The following is an 18,390-nucleotide window of genomic DNA, read 5'->3' as shown; positions in this document are numbered from 1 at the left end:
ACCACCTTGGGCACATGTTCTCAGGACCTCCTGAGAACTGTGTTATAGGCCATGGTCACTCATATTTGGCTCAGAATAAATCTCTTCAAATATTTTACAGAATTTGACTCTTTTTTTTGTTTTTGTTTTTTTTCAGACAGTGTTTTGCTCCTGTGGCCCAGGCTGGAGTGCAATGGCGTGATCTCGGCTCACTGCAACCTCTGCCTCCCAGGTTCAAGCGATTCTCCTGCCTCAGCCTCCCAAGTAGCTGGGATTTCAGGTGCCCACCACCACGTCCAGCTAATTTTTGTATTTTTAGTAGAGATGGGGTTTCACCACGTCGGCCAGGCTGGTCTTGAACTCCTGACCTCAAGTGATCCTCCTGCTTTGGCCTCCCAAAGTGCTGGGATTACAGGCGTGAGTCACCACACCCAGCCGATTCTTTTCATCGACAGTAACAAACTGCCTAGTAAAACTTCAGATACTGGCTACCTAATCATAACTATCTGGCCACCAGTTTCACTAGATACTCTTTCACCTCTCAATGAAAGTCTCACAGTTCACAATGTTATAAGTGGCTTTCCTCAGAGAAGTTTCTGCATAACATAACATAACCCTCCAGGGACTTCCCAGAACTTTGTCAAAAATTCAGAGCAGAAGCCAGGTCTCTGTTGTCTACTGATAGCACCAGATAACCCCTTTCTGGGGTCACCTCACTCTAGGGTCTTGCACTTCTTTTGTGCCCCGGAGTCAGTCTTTGATGTTTGCAGCCTTTGCTTGAGGCCACTGTCTGAATGAATTCAGATGTTCCAGATGAGAAGATACAGGTACAGGTTTACATAATAAGGCTGTTCTCCATCACCCCCTCCACTACCAATCAGCTGGAGCGCTGCAGCTCCCCCTGCTATTCCTTTCTCCACTGCTGCAGATTTCCAGGGCTCTGAGAAAAGGAGGAGGACCCAGATTCTGCTTTTCAGATCCACGCGCTGACCTGAACTTGGAGTCTGAGTAGGGTAAGAAGAGCTCTGCTGAGGGTGCTTGGGGAACAGCCAGGAGCACTGGAAGGAGGCTGATTGAACTTTTAGATAGCAAAAAATGGAGAAGGATCCAAATCATGGAAAACAAAGGCCTGAATTCTGGTCAGCCTCAGTCCCACTGATACAAGCTTTTCCCTGCCCCTCCCTTCCTTCATCCCAAGTCTTCTCAAACACAATGCATTAAAACCACTTGCATCCTGCTCTTCTATCCTCTGCAGGTCTTTATCATCAGGACAGGGTTCCACAGATAGGAAGTACCGACCCTTTGTTCTGTGTCTGATGTGGACATTTGACGTCATTAGAAGTGCTCTCAAATACATGCGTCTCATTAGACTCTCGCAGCTCTGTAGGGAGCTATTATTAAATCCATCTGAGGACATCAATGCTTAGAGTTGTGAATCAGGTTAGAGACTCAGTGAGGGCAGGAACACTTCTCATGATAAATGAGGACAGAGCACTGGTTTAAAGGGCAGACTCTTTCAAAAAGACCCCCACACTCCATGCTATCACCAGAGAAGCCACTGTGAGGGCCCTTTTAGTTTTGGTACTTGATTGATTACAGGAATATTTCAAATCTGGAATTCTGGTTGGGAAACCGAGGCAGGTAGATCACTTGAGGCCAGGATTTCGAGACTAGCCTGGCCAACATGGTGAAACTGCCTTTACTAAAAATATACAAAAATTAGCTGGGTGTGGTGGTGGGCACCTTGTAATCTCAGCTACGTGGGAAGCTGAGACAGAAAATCTGTTGAACCATGGAGGCAGAGGTTGCAATGAGCCAAGACTGTGCCACTGCACTCCAACCTGGGTGACATAGTGAGACTCTGTCTCAAAAACAAACAAACAAACAAACAAAAACCTCAAAACTGGAGTTCTTTTATGATGACATTTTCAAGGAGCAGCTCCAACAAACCAAGATCATTTGTAATAGTGATAATTAGGGGAATGACCCCTGAGAAGGAATATGGGTAGTTAGTAATGAACGTATGTTCCACTCAGGCTTTGGAGAAAGTGTTATAAGGAAGTCAAAATTGGAGAAGCATCATTTTGCAGAGTCAGTGTAATTGCAGGCTGGGCTATCATTTCAGGAAATCGAAGCCTTGCCTAGGAACCACCTCCCAAGTAGTTACTCATCTTTTACATTTCCCTAAAATCTGACAACCCTTTCCACTTCAAGGACATAAACCTTAAAATATCATCTCTTTTGGACACATGATCTCCTGAGAGTTGGTCTGGCAAAAATGAGCCAGCTGGAGGGTGATCGGCTCCTCAGGTTGGGAGTAAGAGAGGGACGACAGGAGATGCTTGGAATTCTCAAAATGAACTTCATCTATTTTTTCTAATTTTGTGATTTGCTCACACAGGCTGAAGCATGTTTTTAGTTCTTAGAAACTCGATTCTCTAATGAGAATTATCATCTTCTCACTGGGGAACCAAATAGTAAAATTGCACCCAAGTACCTGCCTGGTGGGGAAGGAATTTTAAGGTGGAGCTCAGCTCTCTGGGCATTGTCTGGATAACGCTTTTCTTTCTCTTCTCTGTGGACACACAGGTGGCCCTGGTGACTGAGATGGCATCGTCTCTGAAGATCTGGGGCACACCCTTGGCCCTGCTTTGCATCCTATCCACACTGCTTGTACAGAGCAAGGAAGTTTCTTGGAGAGAATTCATGAAACTGCACTACTTAAGTCCAAGTAGAGAATTCAAAGAGTACAAATGTGATGTCCTCATGAGAGAAAATGAAGCTCTGAAAGACAAGAGCTCTCACATGTTTATCTATATCTCGTGGTACAAAATCGAGCATATATGCACTAGTGACAACTGGATGGATCGCTTCCGAAATGCATATGTATGGGTCCAGAATCCTCTCAAAGTACTCATGTGTCACCAGGAGAACTCCAAAAATAGCTACACAGAGAGCAGGAGCTTCAACTACATTGAATTCCATTGTAACATGGATGGGTATGTTGATAGGATAGAAGACCTAAAGATGATAGAACCTATCAGCAACTAGAAAGTCTATGCACATCCTCAGGTATTGGTAGAGTATTCAGTGCTTTCTAAGTAGCGGCCCCTGCCTCCATCAATAGCCCCTACCACTCCCCACTTGCATTTATTTGTCAATGTTTTCCAAATACTTAGAGTTATGAATAGCATAATTTCTTGATACCATAACCTTGCCTTTGTTGTTTCTCTGACTGGAATACACTTCTGTCTTCATTTACCTAATTTACTCTTGCACTTTTGTCAACATTCAGCTCATATGGCATCTGTTCTTGACTAACCCAAGACTTCCTGATATTCCCTCTCTTGATACATACCCAAGCTGAACAATCTCCCCTTCCCTAAATAAATCATATGATTCCAGTGTGTGTGACATTCATATATGTTATGTGCACGGAGTAAGTATTGTGTGATTGATATGGGTGTGTGTGATCTAGACTATGCATGTGATTGATGCTGTGCAAGGGATTTAAGGTATATTTTATGGGTGTATGTCTAATGTATGTAATATGTTTGTGTATATGATGAGGGTGTAAATGATTGTGTGCTTAGTTCAGTACAAGTTGTGATGTAGGCATTGATTGCAGCATCAATTTGAAATAATCAAAAGTGTCAGAATCCAGTTTTAAAGAGTTGATTCAAGCAAAAGGCTAGGAGTGGCCATTCAGTGACACACAGACTCCACAGAAATGGGTTCAGTGCTCCAAAGCTGAAAATTAAGTTCTTGCTTATGTAGGAAAAAGACAAAAGAATTCAACAGAATTACAACAATTTCTATACCAGCTGGTTTAAGAGTTACAACAAATTAATTCGTTACAGTTTGTCCCTGACTTCAAGTCTTCTTTTCTTTTCTTTATAGCTTGTTTTCACCTCCTTTTCAATTTAAAAGAGTGTTTTTAACATTCCATCTTAATGTGATAGGGATGAAGTCTTTCTAAGAGGAGAGGGAAGTTACTCTATAATGAAGACCAACAGTGGAGAGGAAAGGAGTCTTCTCCTGTACCCTTCGGTAAATTACAACATTTCACCAAACAATGCAGGCAAGAAAGAAGGTTTAATCTATAAACAGAGAAACCACGGTTACAGCTGCCTTGGTTACAGTGGCCTGGCATGTGGCTGAGGCCCCAAAATCACATTTCTTTAAGGTTAAAAATAATTTAGAGTTCCAACAACTGAGTTGTTAAATTACTTATTTTCACAGTGGTGACATGTTTTAGTTCCATTCAGATTTTGGGGCACTGGCAGAGCTCACTGGGTGTAAAACACGTAGCATGGTTTCTTGCTTATAGTAGGTGCTCAGTGAAAATTGCTTCGTTTCTCAACTCATTCTTTGGCTTAGTACTTTCATTTTGACTTTGATAAACAAACATAACAAGTGCTCATCAATCATTTGCTCTCCCTAACTCTAGAGATGGGGATTTACACAATAAAAATACATGCTGGATATGTTGGCTCACACCTGTAATCCCAGCACTTTGAGAGGCTGAGGCGGGTGGTCAGGAGTTTGAGGTCAAGAGTTTGCCATTTGAGGTCAGGAGTTTGAGAACAGCTTGACCAACATGGTGAAACCCTGTCTCTACTAAAAATACAAAAAATGAGCCAAGTGTGGTGGCACATATCTGTAATCTTAGCTACTCGGGAGGCTGAGGCAAGAGAATCACGTGAACCCGGGAGGTGGAGGCTACAGTAAGTTGAGATGGTGCCACTGCACTCCAGCCTGGGTGACAGAACCAAAGCATCTCAAAAAATAAAAACAAATAAGCAAACAAAAAATACAGCAGGCCATCATCTGTGAGGACTGAATTCTGACCTTTTTTTTCTCTCTTGCTCAAATTCCTATCTAAGGGCCTTGGAGAATCACACCCTGAAAACCATAAAATATTATTAAGTGGGTTTTATTTAACTCTATATAATTCATGTTTATACCCAGTCAGTTCTGCCAATACCCCCAAATCTGAGTGGAACTAAAGCATATCACTAGTGTGAAAATAAGTAATTTAATGTGGCTTACTTTCCAACCTGACTCTGCCATAACATCACATGACAGATAAAGAAATCAAAATATTTTATCCCAAAATATTTTTTTGCCTTATTTTGAAAAATGGCCCTGCAAAGCCATCTTCTGTAGGGAAAAGTTGCATCTGTAAGGAATCTCTATTAACATAATCAGATCTTTCCCCTTCCAGGCCCTCCCAATCCTGAAGAGATTAACTGAGAGTCTAGCACCTTTTAAAGGTCTGAATAGGAAACATTTGCCATCTATTATCTCTAAGGGTAGCCACCTATGAGACTTCATCTACATAATAAGAACCTTGGTCTCCACCATCCTTTATTTTAACCCAGACACTCCTATCTATTGAGTCTAGGTTTTTCAATAATAACAATTATTTCAAGCAATTGCCTATCAAAACATCTTTGAATTCAACTAATTCCTGTAAGCCCTTGCTTCAAGTTGTCCTGCCTTTCTGGACTGAACCAATGTATATATCACCTATATTGACTGATATATCTCCCTAAAAGCTACACAACCAAACTGTAAACCAATCACCTTGGGCACATGTTCTCAGGTCCTCCTGAGACTATGCCTCGGGGCCATGGTCACACACATTTGGCTCATAGTAAACCTTTTTAAATGTTTTATGGAGTTTGACTTTTTTTGTTGACATTTGTATGGGAGCTATACATTCCTAGGATTTAAAAAAAAGGAACTCCTCTTTTATCAACCACAGACCTACAGATGTCCCCACTGGACTCAATTCATTACGAATGTTTCTGCCGGGCGTGGTGGCTCATACCTGTAATCCCAGCACTTTGGGAGGCCAAGGTGGGAGGATCATGAAGTCAGGAGTTCGAGACCAGCCTAGCCAACATAGTGAAACCCCATCTCTACTAAAAATACAAAAAATTAGCCAGTCATGGTGGCAGATGCCTGTAATCCCAGCTACTTGGGAGGCTGAGGCAGGAGACCCACTTGAACCTAGGAGGTGGAGGTTGCAGTGAGTTGAGATCGTGCCATTGCACTCCAGCCTGGGTGACAGTGAGAGACTCTGTCTCCAAAAAAAAAAAAAAAAAAAAAACCCCAAAAAAGAATGTTTCTAAGGGCCAGATGAGGTGGCTCATGCCTGTAATCCCAGCACATTGGGAGATTGAGGCAGGCAGATCACTTGAGGTCAGGAGTTTGAGACCAGCCTGGCCAACATGGTGATACCCCATTTCTACTAAAAATAAGAAAATTAACCAGGCATGGTGGCCCATGCTTGTAATTCCAGCTACTTGGGAGGCTGAGGCACGAGAATCCCTTGAACCGAGGAGGCAGAGGTTACAGTAAGCTGAGATCACGCCACTGTACTCTAGCCCTGGTGACAAAGTGAGACTCTATCTCGAAAAAAAGATGGACTAAAGCATTACATTTCCTAAGGACAACACGTCAAGTAGAATATATTAGCACAAATAATTTTATCTGAAAATAACCATTTTTACTTGGTAGAGACAGGGCAGGGGTTGAAAGACTTTAAACTGCAATATTGCTCAAAAATGGAGCTTAAGACTTAAATTTTGTGTAGAAAAGAGGAAATAAATGGGATAAAAAAGTGTTGGGAAGGCCGGGTGCAGTGGCTCACGCCTGTAATTCCAGCACTTTGGGAGGCTGAGGCAGGTGGATCACGAGGTCAGGAGATTGAGACCATCCCGGCCAACATGGTGCAACCCCCTCTCTACTAACAAAAAAAAAAAAAAAAAAAAAAAAAATTAGCCAGGTGTGGTGGCACGCACTTGTAGTCCCAGCTATTCAGGAGGCTGAGGCAGGGGAATCGCTTGAACCCAGAGGCGCAGATTGCAGTGGACCAAGATTGCGCCACTGCACTCCAGCCAGCCTCAAATAAAACAAAAGCAAAACAAAACAAAAATGTTGGGTTCACAAGCAAGTTGAGTCCATGAGAAATTCTGTTTGCTAATTGCAGGAGTGAGATGCAAAGTAAGAAATGTTTACATCATACAATTTTCCCTAGAGCAGTTTGGGCAGGGAAAATGCTAAATGTTAAAGTACCTTGTGTTCTTCAGACTCCTACAATGTGGAATGACTCTGGCCTTGAAACAATTAAAAAAAAGGCCAAAGTGTCACATTATTTATTAAGTGACTGCATACTTTCCTATAACTCTGGTCTCAATGAGTAGTCAGTGTATCTAGATTGGTCATCATGTTCCAAAGGCAGTTCCTCAACTTTGCAATTTTTGAGTGCACCTGGGGAGGAGCAGACACCTGGGGATGACAATCTCTACCAACCAAACTCAGAAGAGACTAGTATTAAACCAGTAGCTCTGCCTGTAGGATCAATATACATATGAGAAGAAACAATACTGTTTGTTTTTCTCAGTTGACAAATGCTCTTCAAAATATATGTAGAAAAGGAAAAATATTTTCCTTCTACCCATTTGGTTCTTGGCTGGGGCCACTGTAGCAAAAGTCAGATTAACAAGAGAAAAATAGAAATGTAGTAACATGTGTATCTCATGTATACATGAGAGAAGCTCAGAAAGCAACTCAAAGAGGTGGCTAGAACTTAGACTTAAATGCCTTCAGTTAAAGCAAAGGAAGAAGCGTGTCGGGGGGCAACTTACAGGGAGATGACCAGGAAAAGTATAGTACACAAGGGAAAGCTTGCTCATGCAGATTTAAGTCAGTACCTTCTCCACTGATAACGGTTTCTTTTGATTTAGAGTCACCTTTCTCATTCTGGTACAGAGAGGGAGACATCCTTACAAATGAGGGTTTCCCTTATAAACGCAAATTTCCTTACAAAAAGGCAACGTGCACTCTATTTTCAGAGCTTGTCTTGTGTATACTGCTTCTCAAAATAAGCAGTTCAAAATAGTATTTATACTACAGAAGCAAATTTTGGGGTGGCATATTCTGGTCTCCTATAGTAGGTTCTCACAAATACCTCATTTAAGTAACTCTTTAAAACTTGCTTTTATTAAAGGGTTAGCAGATGGTTGTTCAAAATAGTACAGGAGGAAAGTAGATTTAAGGGCAATTAGTAATAGCTTTGTGTTGTTTCTCTGGCTTTCCTGGTGGTCCACCCCTTATTTGGATAGCTGCATATTGACTCCCCTTAGGTATCTACCCTTCCTCTTTTGTGTGCAGTATTAGTGAGGCTGGCCACTAAGGTCTGCAGTCCCCTCTATTGAGCCAAGGGATGGTTGTGAGATGCAAGTTAGCCTAACTGAACTCTCATAGGAAGCAAGAATATGTCACCCCAAAATATGCCTCCAGGTTCAAAGTCCTGTCAATCAGCATTTTTGCTGATCTGCATCCTTACCAGCTTTGATGATGTCAGCTTTCACTGCATTTTAGTCATTCATGTAGGTGTGTAGTATTATCCCATTGTTTTGATGTGCAATTTTCTAATGATAGATTGAAGGGATTCACAGCCCACCAATATGGCAATACTGCCCTTGCAGAGTTATGGAGTGTTACAAATCAGGCTCTAGGCAGAATTGCACATTAATCATAGCATGCTGGTACACTTCAACCCACTTACCTGTAGCTTCTAACTTTGCAAGTAGCATGCTGACCACCTATTCCCCAATTGTTCCTATAGGTAGAATTTCTGATACCAGAATTATGAGACCTTTTTGCTTAAGAATTGCTTAAGGTGTTTTTCCTGAATTCCAGTGCAACAGCTAATGCTAACCAGTCTGAAGACCTCTACCAAGGAACTGGCTTGGCACAAGAATGCTGAATTTCTTCATGTCCCTGTCCCACGACTTCACCCCTCACTTCTTGATGAATTGGAAATCCTCACACTTTGGCCCTTTTCCAGACTCCTTAAAAACCCTATCCCTAAACCCAAAACCAAATTTTAGGTTACCTCCCATGTACTCATTTGGCTGCCCTATGAAAATTAAACTCTTTCTCTTTTTCAGTCTCTGTTGTGTTACTATATCCATTTGTTGTGCATCAAGTAACAAATCTGTTATTATTATAGTGGCATGAAAATTATTTTAAACTGAAAATGTCTGAACAGACAGAAGCTGCAGAAAGAAACACTGTCTAAACTTAACTGAAGCCTCCTGAAAATTCAGCTGCCATTGATCCCCTTCAAAGGTATTTTCCTGTTTGAAAGGAGACAGCCTCTTAGCACTGGGATGTGTACATTTGCTGCCATAAACCCCCATACAAGGAAACTTCCAGCCAGGAAGAAATCAATCTACCCATTTCTATTAGCATCAGAAAGCTTACTAGAACCTTCCACATTTTCCTTTTGAAGCCCCAACAAAAATCTTTTTTTATTTTTTATTTTAGTTTAGAGACAGACTTTCACTCTTGTTGCCCAGGAGTTGTCTCACTGCAATCTCCGCCTCCTGGGTTCAAGAGATTCTCCTGCCTTAGCCTCCCGAGTAGCTGGGATTACAGGTGCCCACACCATGCCCGGCTAAATTTTGTATTTTTAGTAGAGACGGGGTTTCACCATGTTGGCCAGGTTGGCTTCAAACTCCTGACCTCAGGTGATCTGCCCACCTTGGCCTCCCAAAGTGCTGGGATTACAGGCATGAGCCACCGCACCTGGCCAAATCTTTTTGTTAAAAATAGAGATGGGAGTCTTGCTATGTTGCTGGTTTCAAACTCTATACCTCAAGTGATCCTCCTGCCTCAGTCTCCCAAAATGTTGGGATTACAGGCATGAGCCACTACACTTGGCCAGAAACACTTTTTAAAAGTTGGTATATAACTTTACCTCTGGCTATTCAGCAAGTTACTCATTATGTAATACTCCTGTGTGCATGTGTAAATAAACTTTGAATTTTTCTCCTGTTAATCGTTTTCTAATTCACAAGCTCCTTTGCCACCACCTTTGAAACCTAAAATGATAGAGGAAAAGTTTCTCTGCAAATAATGTGATGCTGAACATCTTTTCACTGCTCATCTGCCGTCTGTGTATCTTGTTTGGTGAAGTGTTGGGGTGCAGAGAATCATACTACAAACTATGATGCATTGGCATTCTGAACACTTTTGAATTAAAGAAAGTGAATTAAATTTACCTAGAATTAAAGAATTAAAGAAATCAAAAGTTCTTAGAAGCTGCCTCAGGACCAAAGATATTCTAATCTGCTCTTTTTCCTCTCCCTAGCTCTCAAAGGCAGAGAGGAGCTCTCTCTGGGAGTTCCCTTGTCTGGATAAGGAAAACTTCTTCCAAGCAATGCAGTTGTCTTAAGACCCCCCTTTCTAAAAATCTCATCAGATAAACAGGAAATATTAGCCACTTGAAAAGAGAAGAGACTAAAAGTCTCTTCACACTACACTCAGGTAGACCTTTCATTTATTCTTCCAAGAGCAGTTCCAAAAGAGCACCTAAGAGACTTTATCTGTGTAATGAGACAACCTTTGTTCATAGTGCAGTTCCACCCTTCACCTTCCCATAAGTCATCACCCTTCCATTCAGCTTCCAAAGAGACTCATTTACAAACTATTGTCTGCTCTTTGGGGCCAATTGCCCCAAAAACATTTAAAACTCCTCAAAATTGCCTACATTTTCCCCATGTTCCCCTCCCCTATGAAGAGGGTATATGAATTTCAACTATTTAGTCTTTTTTGAGTCTCATAATTTGTATGGTTCTCATGATTATGCACAATAATAAATTTGTATGCCTTTTTCTCCCATTAATCTGTCTATTGTCAGTTCTTTTCAGAAGTTTTGAACCTTCAGAGGCAGAGGAAAAATTGTTTTTGCCCCATACCATTCAGATGTTTCGCCATTTTTCAGCTAGGTTGTTGGTTTTCTTATGGTTGAGGTTTTCTGAGTTCTTTTTGGATAATGTTCTTTTATCAGATGTATCTTTTGCAAATATCTTCTCTTAGTCTCTGGCTTGTCTTTTTATTCTCTTAATAGTATCTGTTGCAGAGGAGAAGTTTTTAATTTTAATTAAGTTCCACTTATCAATATTTTTCTTTCACGGATTGTGCTTTTGCTATTATATCTAAAAAATCATTGCCAAACTTGAGGTTGCCTAGATTTTCTCCTATATTATTTTCCAGAATTTTTATAGTTTTGCATTTTGCATTAGGTCTATGGTCCATTTTGAATTAACATTTGTGTGACCAGGCACGATGGCTCACACCTGTAATCCCAGCACTTTGGGAGGCCGAGGTGGGTGGATCACCTGAGGTCAGGAGTTCGAGACCAGCCTGACCAATATAGTGAAACCCTGTCTCTACTAAAAATACAAAATTAGCTGGGCGTGGTGGCACATGCCTGTAATCCCAACTACTAGGGAGGCTGAGGCATGAGAATCACTTGAACCCAGGAGGCGGAGGTTGCGGTGAACTAAGATCATACCATTGCACTCCAGCCTAGGCAACAAAAGTGAAACTCCATCTCAAAAAAAAATTGTGAAAGGTGTAAAGTCCAGGTCTATGAAAAGGTATGAAATCTAATCTATGAAAATATTTATTTTTTGCATGTGGACATTCAATTCTACCATTTGTTGAAAAGACTACGTTTTCTCAATTGAAAATTGATCCTTTGTCACAGATTAGTTCACTATATTTGTGTAGGTCTACCTCTGGGCTTTCTACTTGGTTCCATTGACCTATTTGTCTATTTTTCACCAATACCACACTATCTTAATTACTGTAGGTTTATAGTAAGTTTTGAAGTTGGGTTATGTCAGTCTTCTGACTTTGTTCTTCTTTTTCTGCATTGTGTTAACTATTCTGAACCTTTTTTTTTTTTTTTTTTTTTTTTTTTGAGACAGAGTCTCACTTTGTTTCCCAGGCTGGAATGCAGTGGTGGGATCTTGGCTCACTGCAAGCTCCGCCTCCTGGGTTCATGCCATTCTCCTGTCTCAGCCTCCCAAGTAGCTGGGACTACAGGTGCCTGCCACCAACACGCCCAGCTAATTTTTTGTATTTTTAGTATTTTTAGTAGAGACAGGGTTTCACTGTGTTAGCCAGGATGGTCTCAATCTCCTGACCTCATAATCCCCCTGCCTCAGCCTCCCAAAGTGCTGGGATTACAGGCGTGGGCCACCACGCCTGACCTGAATCTTTTACCTTTATGTAAACTTCAGAGTCAGTTTGTCACTATCCACAAAATAACGTGCTGGGACATTGATTGGGATTGTGCTGAATCTATTGAGATCAAGTTGAGAGGAAATGACATCTTCACATATTGAGTCTTCCTACTCATGTACATGGAGTATCTATGCTTCCTCAATTTCTTTCATTAGAGTTTAAAATTTTTCCTCATGCCAATTTTTACATAATGTATTAGATTTATACCTAAGTATTTCACTTTTTTTGGTACAATATAAATGGTATTGTGTTTTAAATTTCAAATTGCAATTGTTCATTCCTGGTATATAAGAAAGCAACTGACTTTTGTATATTAACCTTGTATCCTGCAACCTTGCTATAAACAGACATTATGTTTATTCTGCAGATATTTGGAGCCATAAAAGCATGAGTGTTGTACTATTATATCTTGCTCAAAAAAAGACGAATCTGGAAGTAATGTGTAGAATGGATTGGAAGGAGAAAAAAGCAAGGCAAGGAGTCCACGTGGGAGGCTTTTATGTGAGCCCTCCATGAGACAATGAGTTTCTGAATAAGGGTGTTGCAGTACCAGTGAAAAGGTAAGAACAGATTCAAGGGGAAAATATCCTAAATTCAGCCTTCTTCTTCAGGCTTACAGGTCTTTTCATACACAGTTCCGTCTTTGGGAGGCCCTTAACACTCTCTTCACCTAACTTGTAATTATTCCTCAAAATTCAGTTCAGGTGTTGTGCCCTCCAACAATCCTTCCCCTCTACTATCTTCCTGTAGCCTCCTGTAGTGTCCTCCATCACACTGTAAGTGCTACTTATATTAATATAATCTACTTGTCTATATACTTACCTGCCTGTCTCTAATCTCTTTCATTAAATCATGAGCTCCTGAATTTGTGTAGCCCAGTACCTGGCCCAATAAGTATTTGCATAAATGAATAATTTATTCACATCTGTTGTAGGAACTTACAATATTACCAAGTATGTGGCAGGTATTATATCATATTTATGTGACATATTTTCTCTTAAGAAACAGAAATCATAAAGCTTCAAAAAAAAAAAAAAAAAAAACACTGAAGCCTCAGATGAGGCAGGAAGCGCTCAACCCATATCAGGAAGTGATCAGTTCCTCAAAACTGTGAGTTTTTAGTCATGTTGTTTCTTTAAGTCGGCTTAGCCTTCCTGTATACGCGTGATAATGATACTGTTTTAAAGAATAGGCGTGAAAGTCTAAGAGTTTAATCTAAACTCTGCACAAGAAGTTAATCTGCCAAGCCCTAGGATTCTCTTTCTGAAAGCTCGGAATATTTCTTCCCCTTCCCTACACACACAGGACTTGAAGGGTTAGAGAAGAAAGGCAGACAACAGCTTCTGAGCTTTGAACTAATCACAGCCTCGGTTCTCAGTAGGAGCCCCAACACTGAGACCAGGTAAGAAAGAAGGCCTCAGGGCTGGAGCGAGCAGAGCAGTAAAGACGGCTGGGAGGTAGTGGTCAGATAGAGGGTAAATATTTCAGGAGGGAAGACGGAAGAAACTGTTTCTGATATGACAGTCATCAAATGCATGAGTACAGGTGAAAGAAAATGGGATAGGTCAATCAAAGGAGAGGTCATATTTCTGTTTCCTGGGCTTCAGGTTCTTTATAGAATTGTGAGACTCTGTGAGAAAGAAGATGGTTTTTAAAAGGGAGCTATAACATCTCAAAAGGCAAAATAAAAATCTAAATAGTTATGATTAAAATGTTTGCTCTTATTGTTTCTCCTACTATAATTATCTTCTCTCTTTCTACACAGAAAAGATGGTGCTACGCTTTCCTCTTCTTTTATTGCTGCTGGTTCTATGGGGACCGGTGTGTCTACTTCATGCTTGGCCTAAGCATCTCACCAGGGCTCATTGGTTTGAAATTCAGCATATACAGCCAAGTCCTCTCCAATGCAACAGGGCAATGAGTGGCATCAACAATTACACCCAGCACTGTAAGCATCAAAATACCTTTCTGCATGACTCTTTCCAGAATGTGGCTGCTGTCTGTGATTTGCTCAGCATCATCTGCAAAAATCGTCAGCACAACTGCCACCAGAGCTCAAAGCCTGTCAACATGACTGACTGTAGACTCACTTCAGGAAAGTACCCCCAGTGCCGCTATAGTGCTGCCACCCAGTACAAATTCTTCATTGTTGCCTGTGACCCCCCTCAGAAGAGCGACCCCCCCTACAAGTTGGTTCCTGTACACTTAGATAGTATTGTCTAAGGCATCCACTGCTTTTCCTTTCATTTGGCATAGCTTCTGTTACAACTGCATCCACGTTTTCTTTTCTTTTGTTGATTTTCTTATTCCCACAGAAGAAAGAAGAAAGGTGTTGGGAGAATTAGAGTGCCTAGGATACCAGACCAGAGTTGAGACGAAAAGAAATAAGATTATCTTCTGCTTTGTAGTTCTGTACTTTTCGAGAGAAGAGAATAGGGAAGAGAGCAAAGATTCCGATTTCTAACCCTGCAACTTTTGCCAAGTTTTATTGCCCTGTGTTCACAGCAATAAAACCATTTCCTGCTGCTTTCTAATGAGTGTGTGTTTGAGATCCCCTTTCAAAGTATTGTTTACCAGTATTCAAAGGAATGCTGTTTTGACTTTAAGTCCCTAGAAAACTTTTAAGGCCTCCCTGGGGCCTCTACCACTTCTTTGCCCACAAGAAATGAGAGCGTTTGGGACTTTGGAGCATTTCTTCAAACACTGCTCAAGACTTTATATATTTCCCTGGAAACCATTGTCTATGTTTAATTGGAGGTAGTACTGATACCTCAAAGACAGTTGATGATAATTTCACACATAGATTCTGACACTGGCAACTGAAGGATCCTATGTCATTTCCATTGGTTTCTGTTTTTAATCAGTTAATGATTTAAATATAAGGTAATAGTAGTAGTAATAGGGATAATAATCCACTGTAGTAACCTTAGAGTCAATCCTCCATTATCTACTGAAATGGACAAATAGAAAGTATAGATCAAGGAAAAAGCACTAGGCTGGGTGTGGTGGCTCACACCTGTAATCCCAGCACTTTGGGAGGCCGAGGCAGGTGGACCACCTGAGTCAGGAGTTCAAGACCAGCCTGGCCAACATGGTGAAACACTATCTCTACTAAAAATACAAAAAAATTAGCTGGACGTGGTGGCAGTGCCTGTAATCCCAGCTACTCGGGAGGCTGAGGCAGGAGAATTGCTTGAACCCAGGAGGTGGAGGTTGCAGTGAGCCAATATTGCGCCACTGTAGTCCAGCCTGGGCAACAGAGTGAGACTCCCATCTCAAAAACAAAAAAAGAAAAAGACAAAAGCGCTAGGAGACCTGATGCAGTGGCTCACACCTGTAATCCCAGCACTTTGGGAGGCCGAGGCAGGTAGATGACTTGAGGCCAAGAGTTTGAGACCAGCCTGGCCAATATGGTGAAACCCCATCTCTACTAAAAATACAAAAAATTAGCCGGACATGATGGCAGGAGCCTGTAATCCCAGCTAATCAGGAGCCTGAGGCAAGAGAATCACTTGAACCTGGGAGGCAGAGGCTGCAGTGAGCCAAGATTGTACCACTGCACTCCAGCCTGGGTGACCGAGTGAAACTCCATCAAAAAAAAAAAAAAAAAAAAAAGAAAGAAAGAAAGAAAGAAAAGAAAAAGAGAAAGAAAGAGAAAAAAGCACTAGGAAACTAAAAACATTCTAGTCCTGTGTAAATACTGAAATATCACAGAAATATCGGGGTTTTGGAACAGAACCTGAACTAAGTCACTTTCACAGAGGGAACTTCAGTTTCCTTGTCAGCCTCTAGAGTTATTGGGCTAGTGGGCCAGGTGTAAATCCCAAGTGCTTTATACACTGATGAGTCTTTAAGTAGCAGCCAAAGACAGTGAAGTTTGAAAAGGCTACATATTGAAGTGTATTCGTTACCTGTGCTGCAGAATGATTCGTTCCAAACCAGACTATTAGTTTAATAGATATGCGAACTCAGCTCACCTTCCTTTATGCCACACATTTACGTCATATCATAGGAACGAAGAATGGAATATGAGGTTTCAGGGTGATGACTGATTAAGGGCCCTCCCATTGGGAAGCAATTAGCAGGCCAGGGCAATATGGCACCTAAGAAGGTGGGTACCTTACAGAGGGAATCCTACAGTGGGACTTGAGTGCTCTAACTCAAAGCAGCTTTCAATTGTATTCAGCTTTAAGCTGTGCTGCATTTACATTTTATTGTCTCAGAGTCTTCATGTAAAGTGTGGTGGAATGGCAGGGAAAATCTGTGCTCATGTTTGGTATGAACAACTATACGAAAGTAGCAGCATCTGAAAGGAAATGGGTTGAATGGATTTATATAACATATGAACATTAGCTGGAAATTGCCAGAGATTCTTAAAGGTAACCTAGTAAAACCAAACAACTCAATTGCTCATGCTATTGTTATTTATATAGTAAAGGTACCTCATGGATTGAATAAATCTGTGCTGCAAAAATTTTTCAACGTCAGAAACATTAGGGAACATGAAATATTACTTAAAATTAGTGAAATAAATTGTGAGATCTAAAATACTGCAAATATTTTGTAACAAATGGTTAAAAACAAAAATATAATGAGTACCATCTTTTGAAGAGATTTACAACAACAATACCTAATCTTCCCCACCCTCCCATGACAAACCTATCCCCAACGACAATTACGGTCACTTTTCATTGCTGATCAAGGAGAAGGCAACAATGAGGGTAACTTTGCAACAATCTCTTATGCCCAAACTTTTAGAAGGTATTAGTTCTAAACAAGTGGAATAGACAGGGATGGAATCTCTCATAGATTTATTTTCTTTTCTACATGCAATTATGTATTGCAGAAGAAGTTCAACAGATAATTGCTAAGGAGTTCACTTAGATATATCCCTAGAATATACAGAATGATCCCAAAGCAGGCAAAGCTTCGAAATGAATTCAGCAGATGTTCCAGCAGCACTCCACTCTGGCTTCATATTAGATTCACCTGGGAGCTTTTAGAAAAATACCAATGACTGGATCTACTAAATACATTTTATGAACATTTAATGAAAAATTAAATGAATATCTGGGGGTGAGACCTGGGCACTAATCGATGTTTTTTAAAGATCCCCATGTAATTGTAATGGGCAGCAAATATTGGTAACAACTGTTGGTACAGGAGTAAGCAAACTACATCTGCAGACCTCTGGCCTGCCGCGCCTATTTTATGCTGCCTGTAGTGGTGTGGTTTTTAGTTTTAGCTTTTTTTTTTTTGAGATGGAATCTGGCTCTGTCACCCAGGCTGGAGTGCAATGGCTTGATCTCAGCTTACTGCAACCTCCACCTCCTGGATTCAAGCAATTCTCCTACCTCAGCCTCCTGAGTAGCTGGGATTACCCGCCACCACGCCCAGCTAATTTTTGCATTTTTAGTAGAGATGGGGTTTCACCATGTTGGTCAGGCTGGTCTGGAGCTCTCGACCTCAGATGATTCATTCTCCTTGGCTTCCCAAAGTGCTGGGATTACAGACGTGAGCCACCATGCTTGGCTGGTTTTTACTTTTTTAGGGGGAGAAGAAGAAGAAGAAAGAGGAGGAAGGGAAAGAACAGGAAGAAGGAAAGGGTAGACAGCGTGAGAAAGGGGAAGGAAGGGGAAGAAGAGGAAGAAGAAGGAGAGGAAGTGACACAAACTCTATGTGTTCCACAAAAGTAAAATATTTGCTGTCTGGTCCTTTATAGGGCAAAGTGTGTTGACGCCTGGTCTTCTAGACTATTCAGTGGATGTTGTCCTTTGGCTGTGGCTGAGGCAGGTGACTGGAATTCAGTAGGAGGAACGACACCTGGCAGGCTGAGAATTTTGAACTGGGGCCTCAGGAAAGTAATGAATTCTTAATATTCCTTTCTGTGCACTGTTTCAGTGTTTTTCTCTAACGTACTCATTTCCTCTGTTTTTCTTTTTCACACAGTAAGTAGGCAGTCATCCCTTTCCATCTTACTTTCTAATTTTCTCATAAATATTATTTAGTTTTGAAGGGATTCTGACTGATCACATAGATCAGACATGACCACTTGGACAGAATCACATTGCAAAAAATAGCTTCCGGGAGCCTTTCTTTTTTTTTTTTTTTTTTTTTTTTTTGAGACGGAGTCTCGCTCTGTCGCCCAGGCTGGAGTGCACTGCAAGCTCCGCCTCCCGGGTTCACGCCATTCGCCTGCCTCAGCCTCCCGCCGGAGCCTTTCTTGTGGACCGTGTAGAAGAGAGGGTTACAGAGAATTGCCGTTAGGGCTGGCCAAATGGAGTCTCCGGCCTCGTC

At 41.3% G+C, this 18,390-nt stretch overlaps 2 protein-coding genes across 2 annotated transcripts; both read left to right on the top strand.

Moving 5' to 3' along the window:
• Positions 1-2,568: 2,568 nt before the first annotated feature.
• On the top strand, positions 2,569-3,383 carry LOC105496550 (epididymal protein 3B). Its single transcript, XM_011767059.3, has one exon. It carries the CDS (start codon positions 2,587-2,589, stop codon positions 3,028-3,030), a length of 444 nt encoding a protein of 147 aa, XP_011765361.2. The 5' UTR covers positions 2,569-2,586; the 3' UTR covers positions 3,031-3,383.
• Positions 3,384-13,213: 9,830 nt separating this feature from the next.
• On the top strand, positions 13,214-14,627 carry LOC105496551 (ribonuclease A family member 6). Its single transcript, XM_011767060.3, has 2 exons — positions 13,214-13,495; positions 13,859-14,627. The coding sequence occupies exon 2, from the start codon at positions 13,864-13,866 to the stop codon at positions 14,314-14,316; it is 453 nt and encodes a 150-aa protein (XP_011765362.2). The 5' UTR covers positions 13,214-13,495; positions 13,859-13,863; the 3' UTR covers positions 14,317-14,627.
• Positions 14,628-18,390: the final 3,763 nt, after the last annotated feature.

This window comes from Macaca nemestrina, chromosome 7 (genome assembly GCF_043159975.1).
Source record: "Macaca nemestrina isolate mMacNem1 chromosome 7, mMacNem.hap1, whole genome shotgun sequence".
Classification (NCBI taxonomy): domain Eukaryota; kingdom Metazoa; phylum Chordata; class Mammalia; order Primates; family Cercopithecidae; genus Macaca; species Macaca nemestrina.
This window is presented reverse-complemented; position numbering and strand designations above follow the sequence as displayed.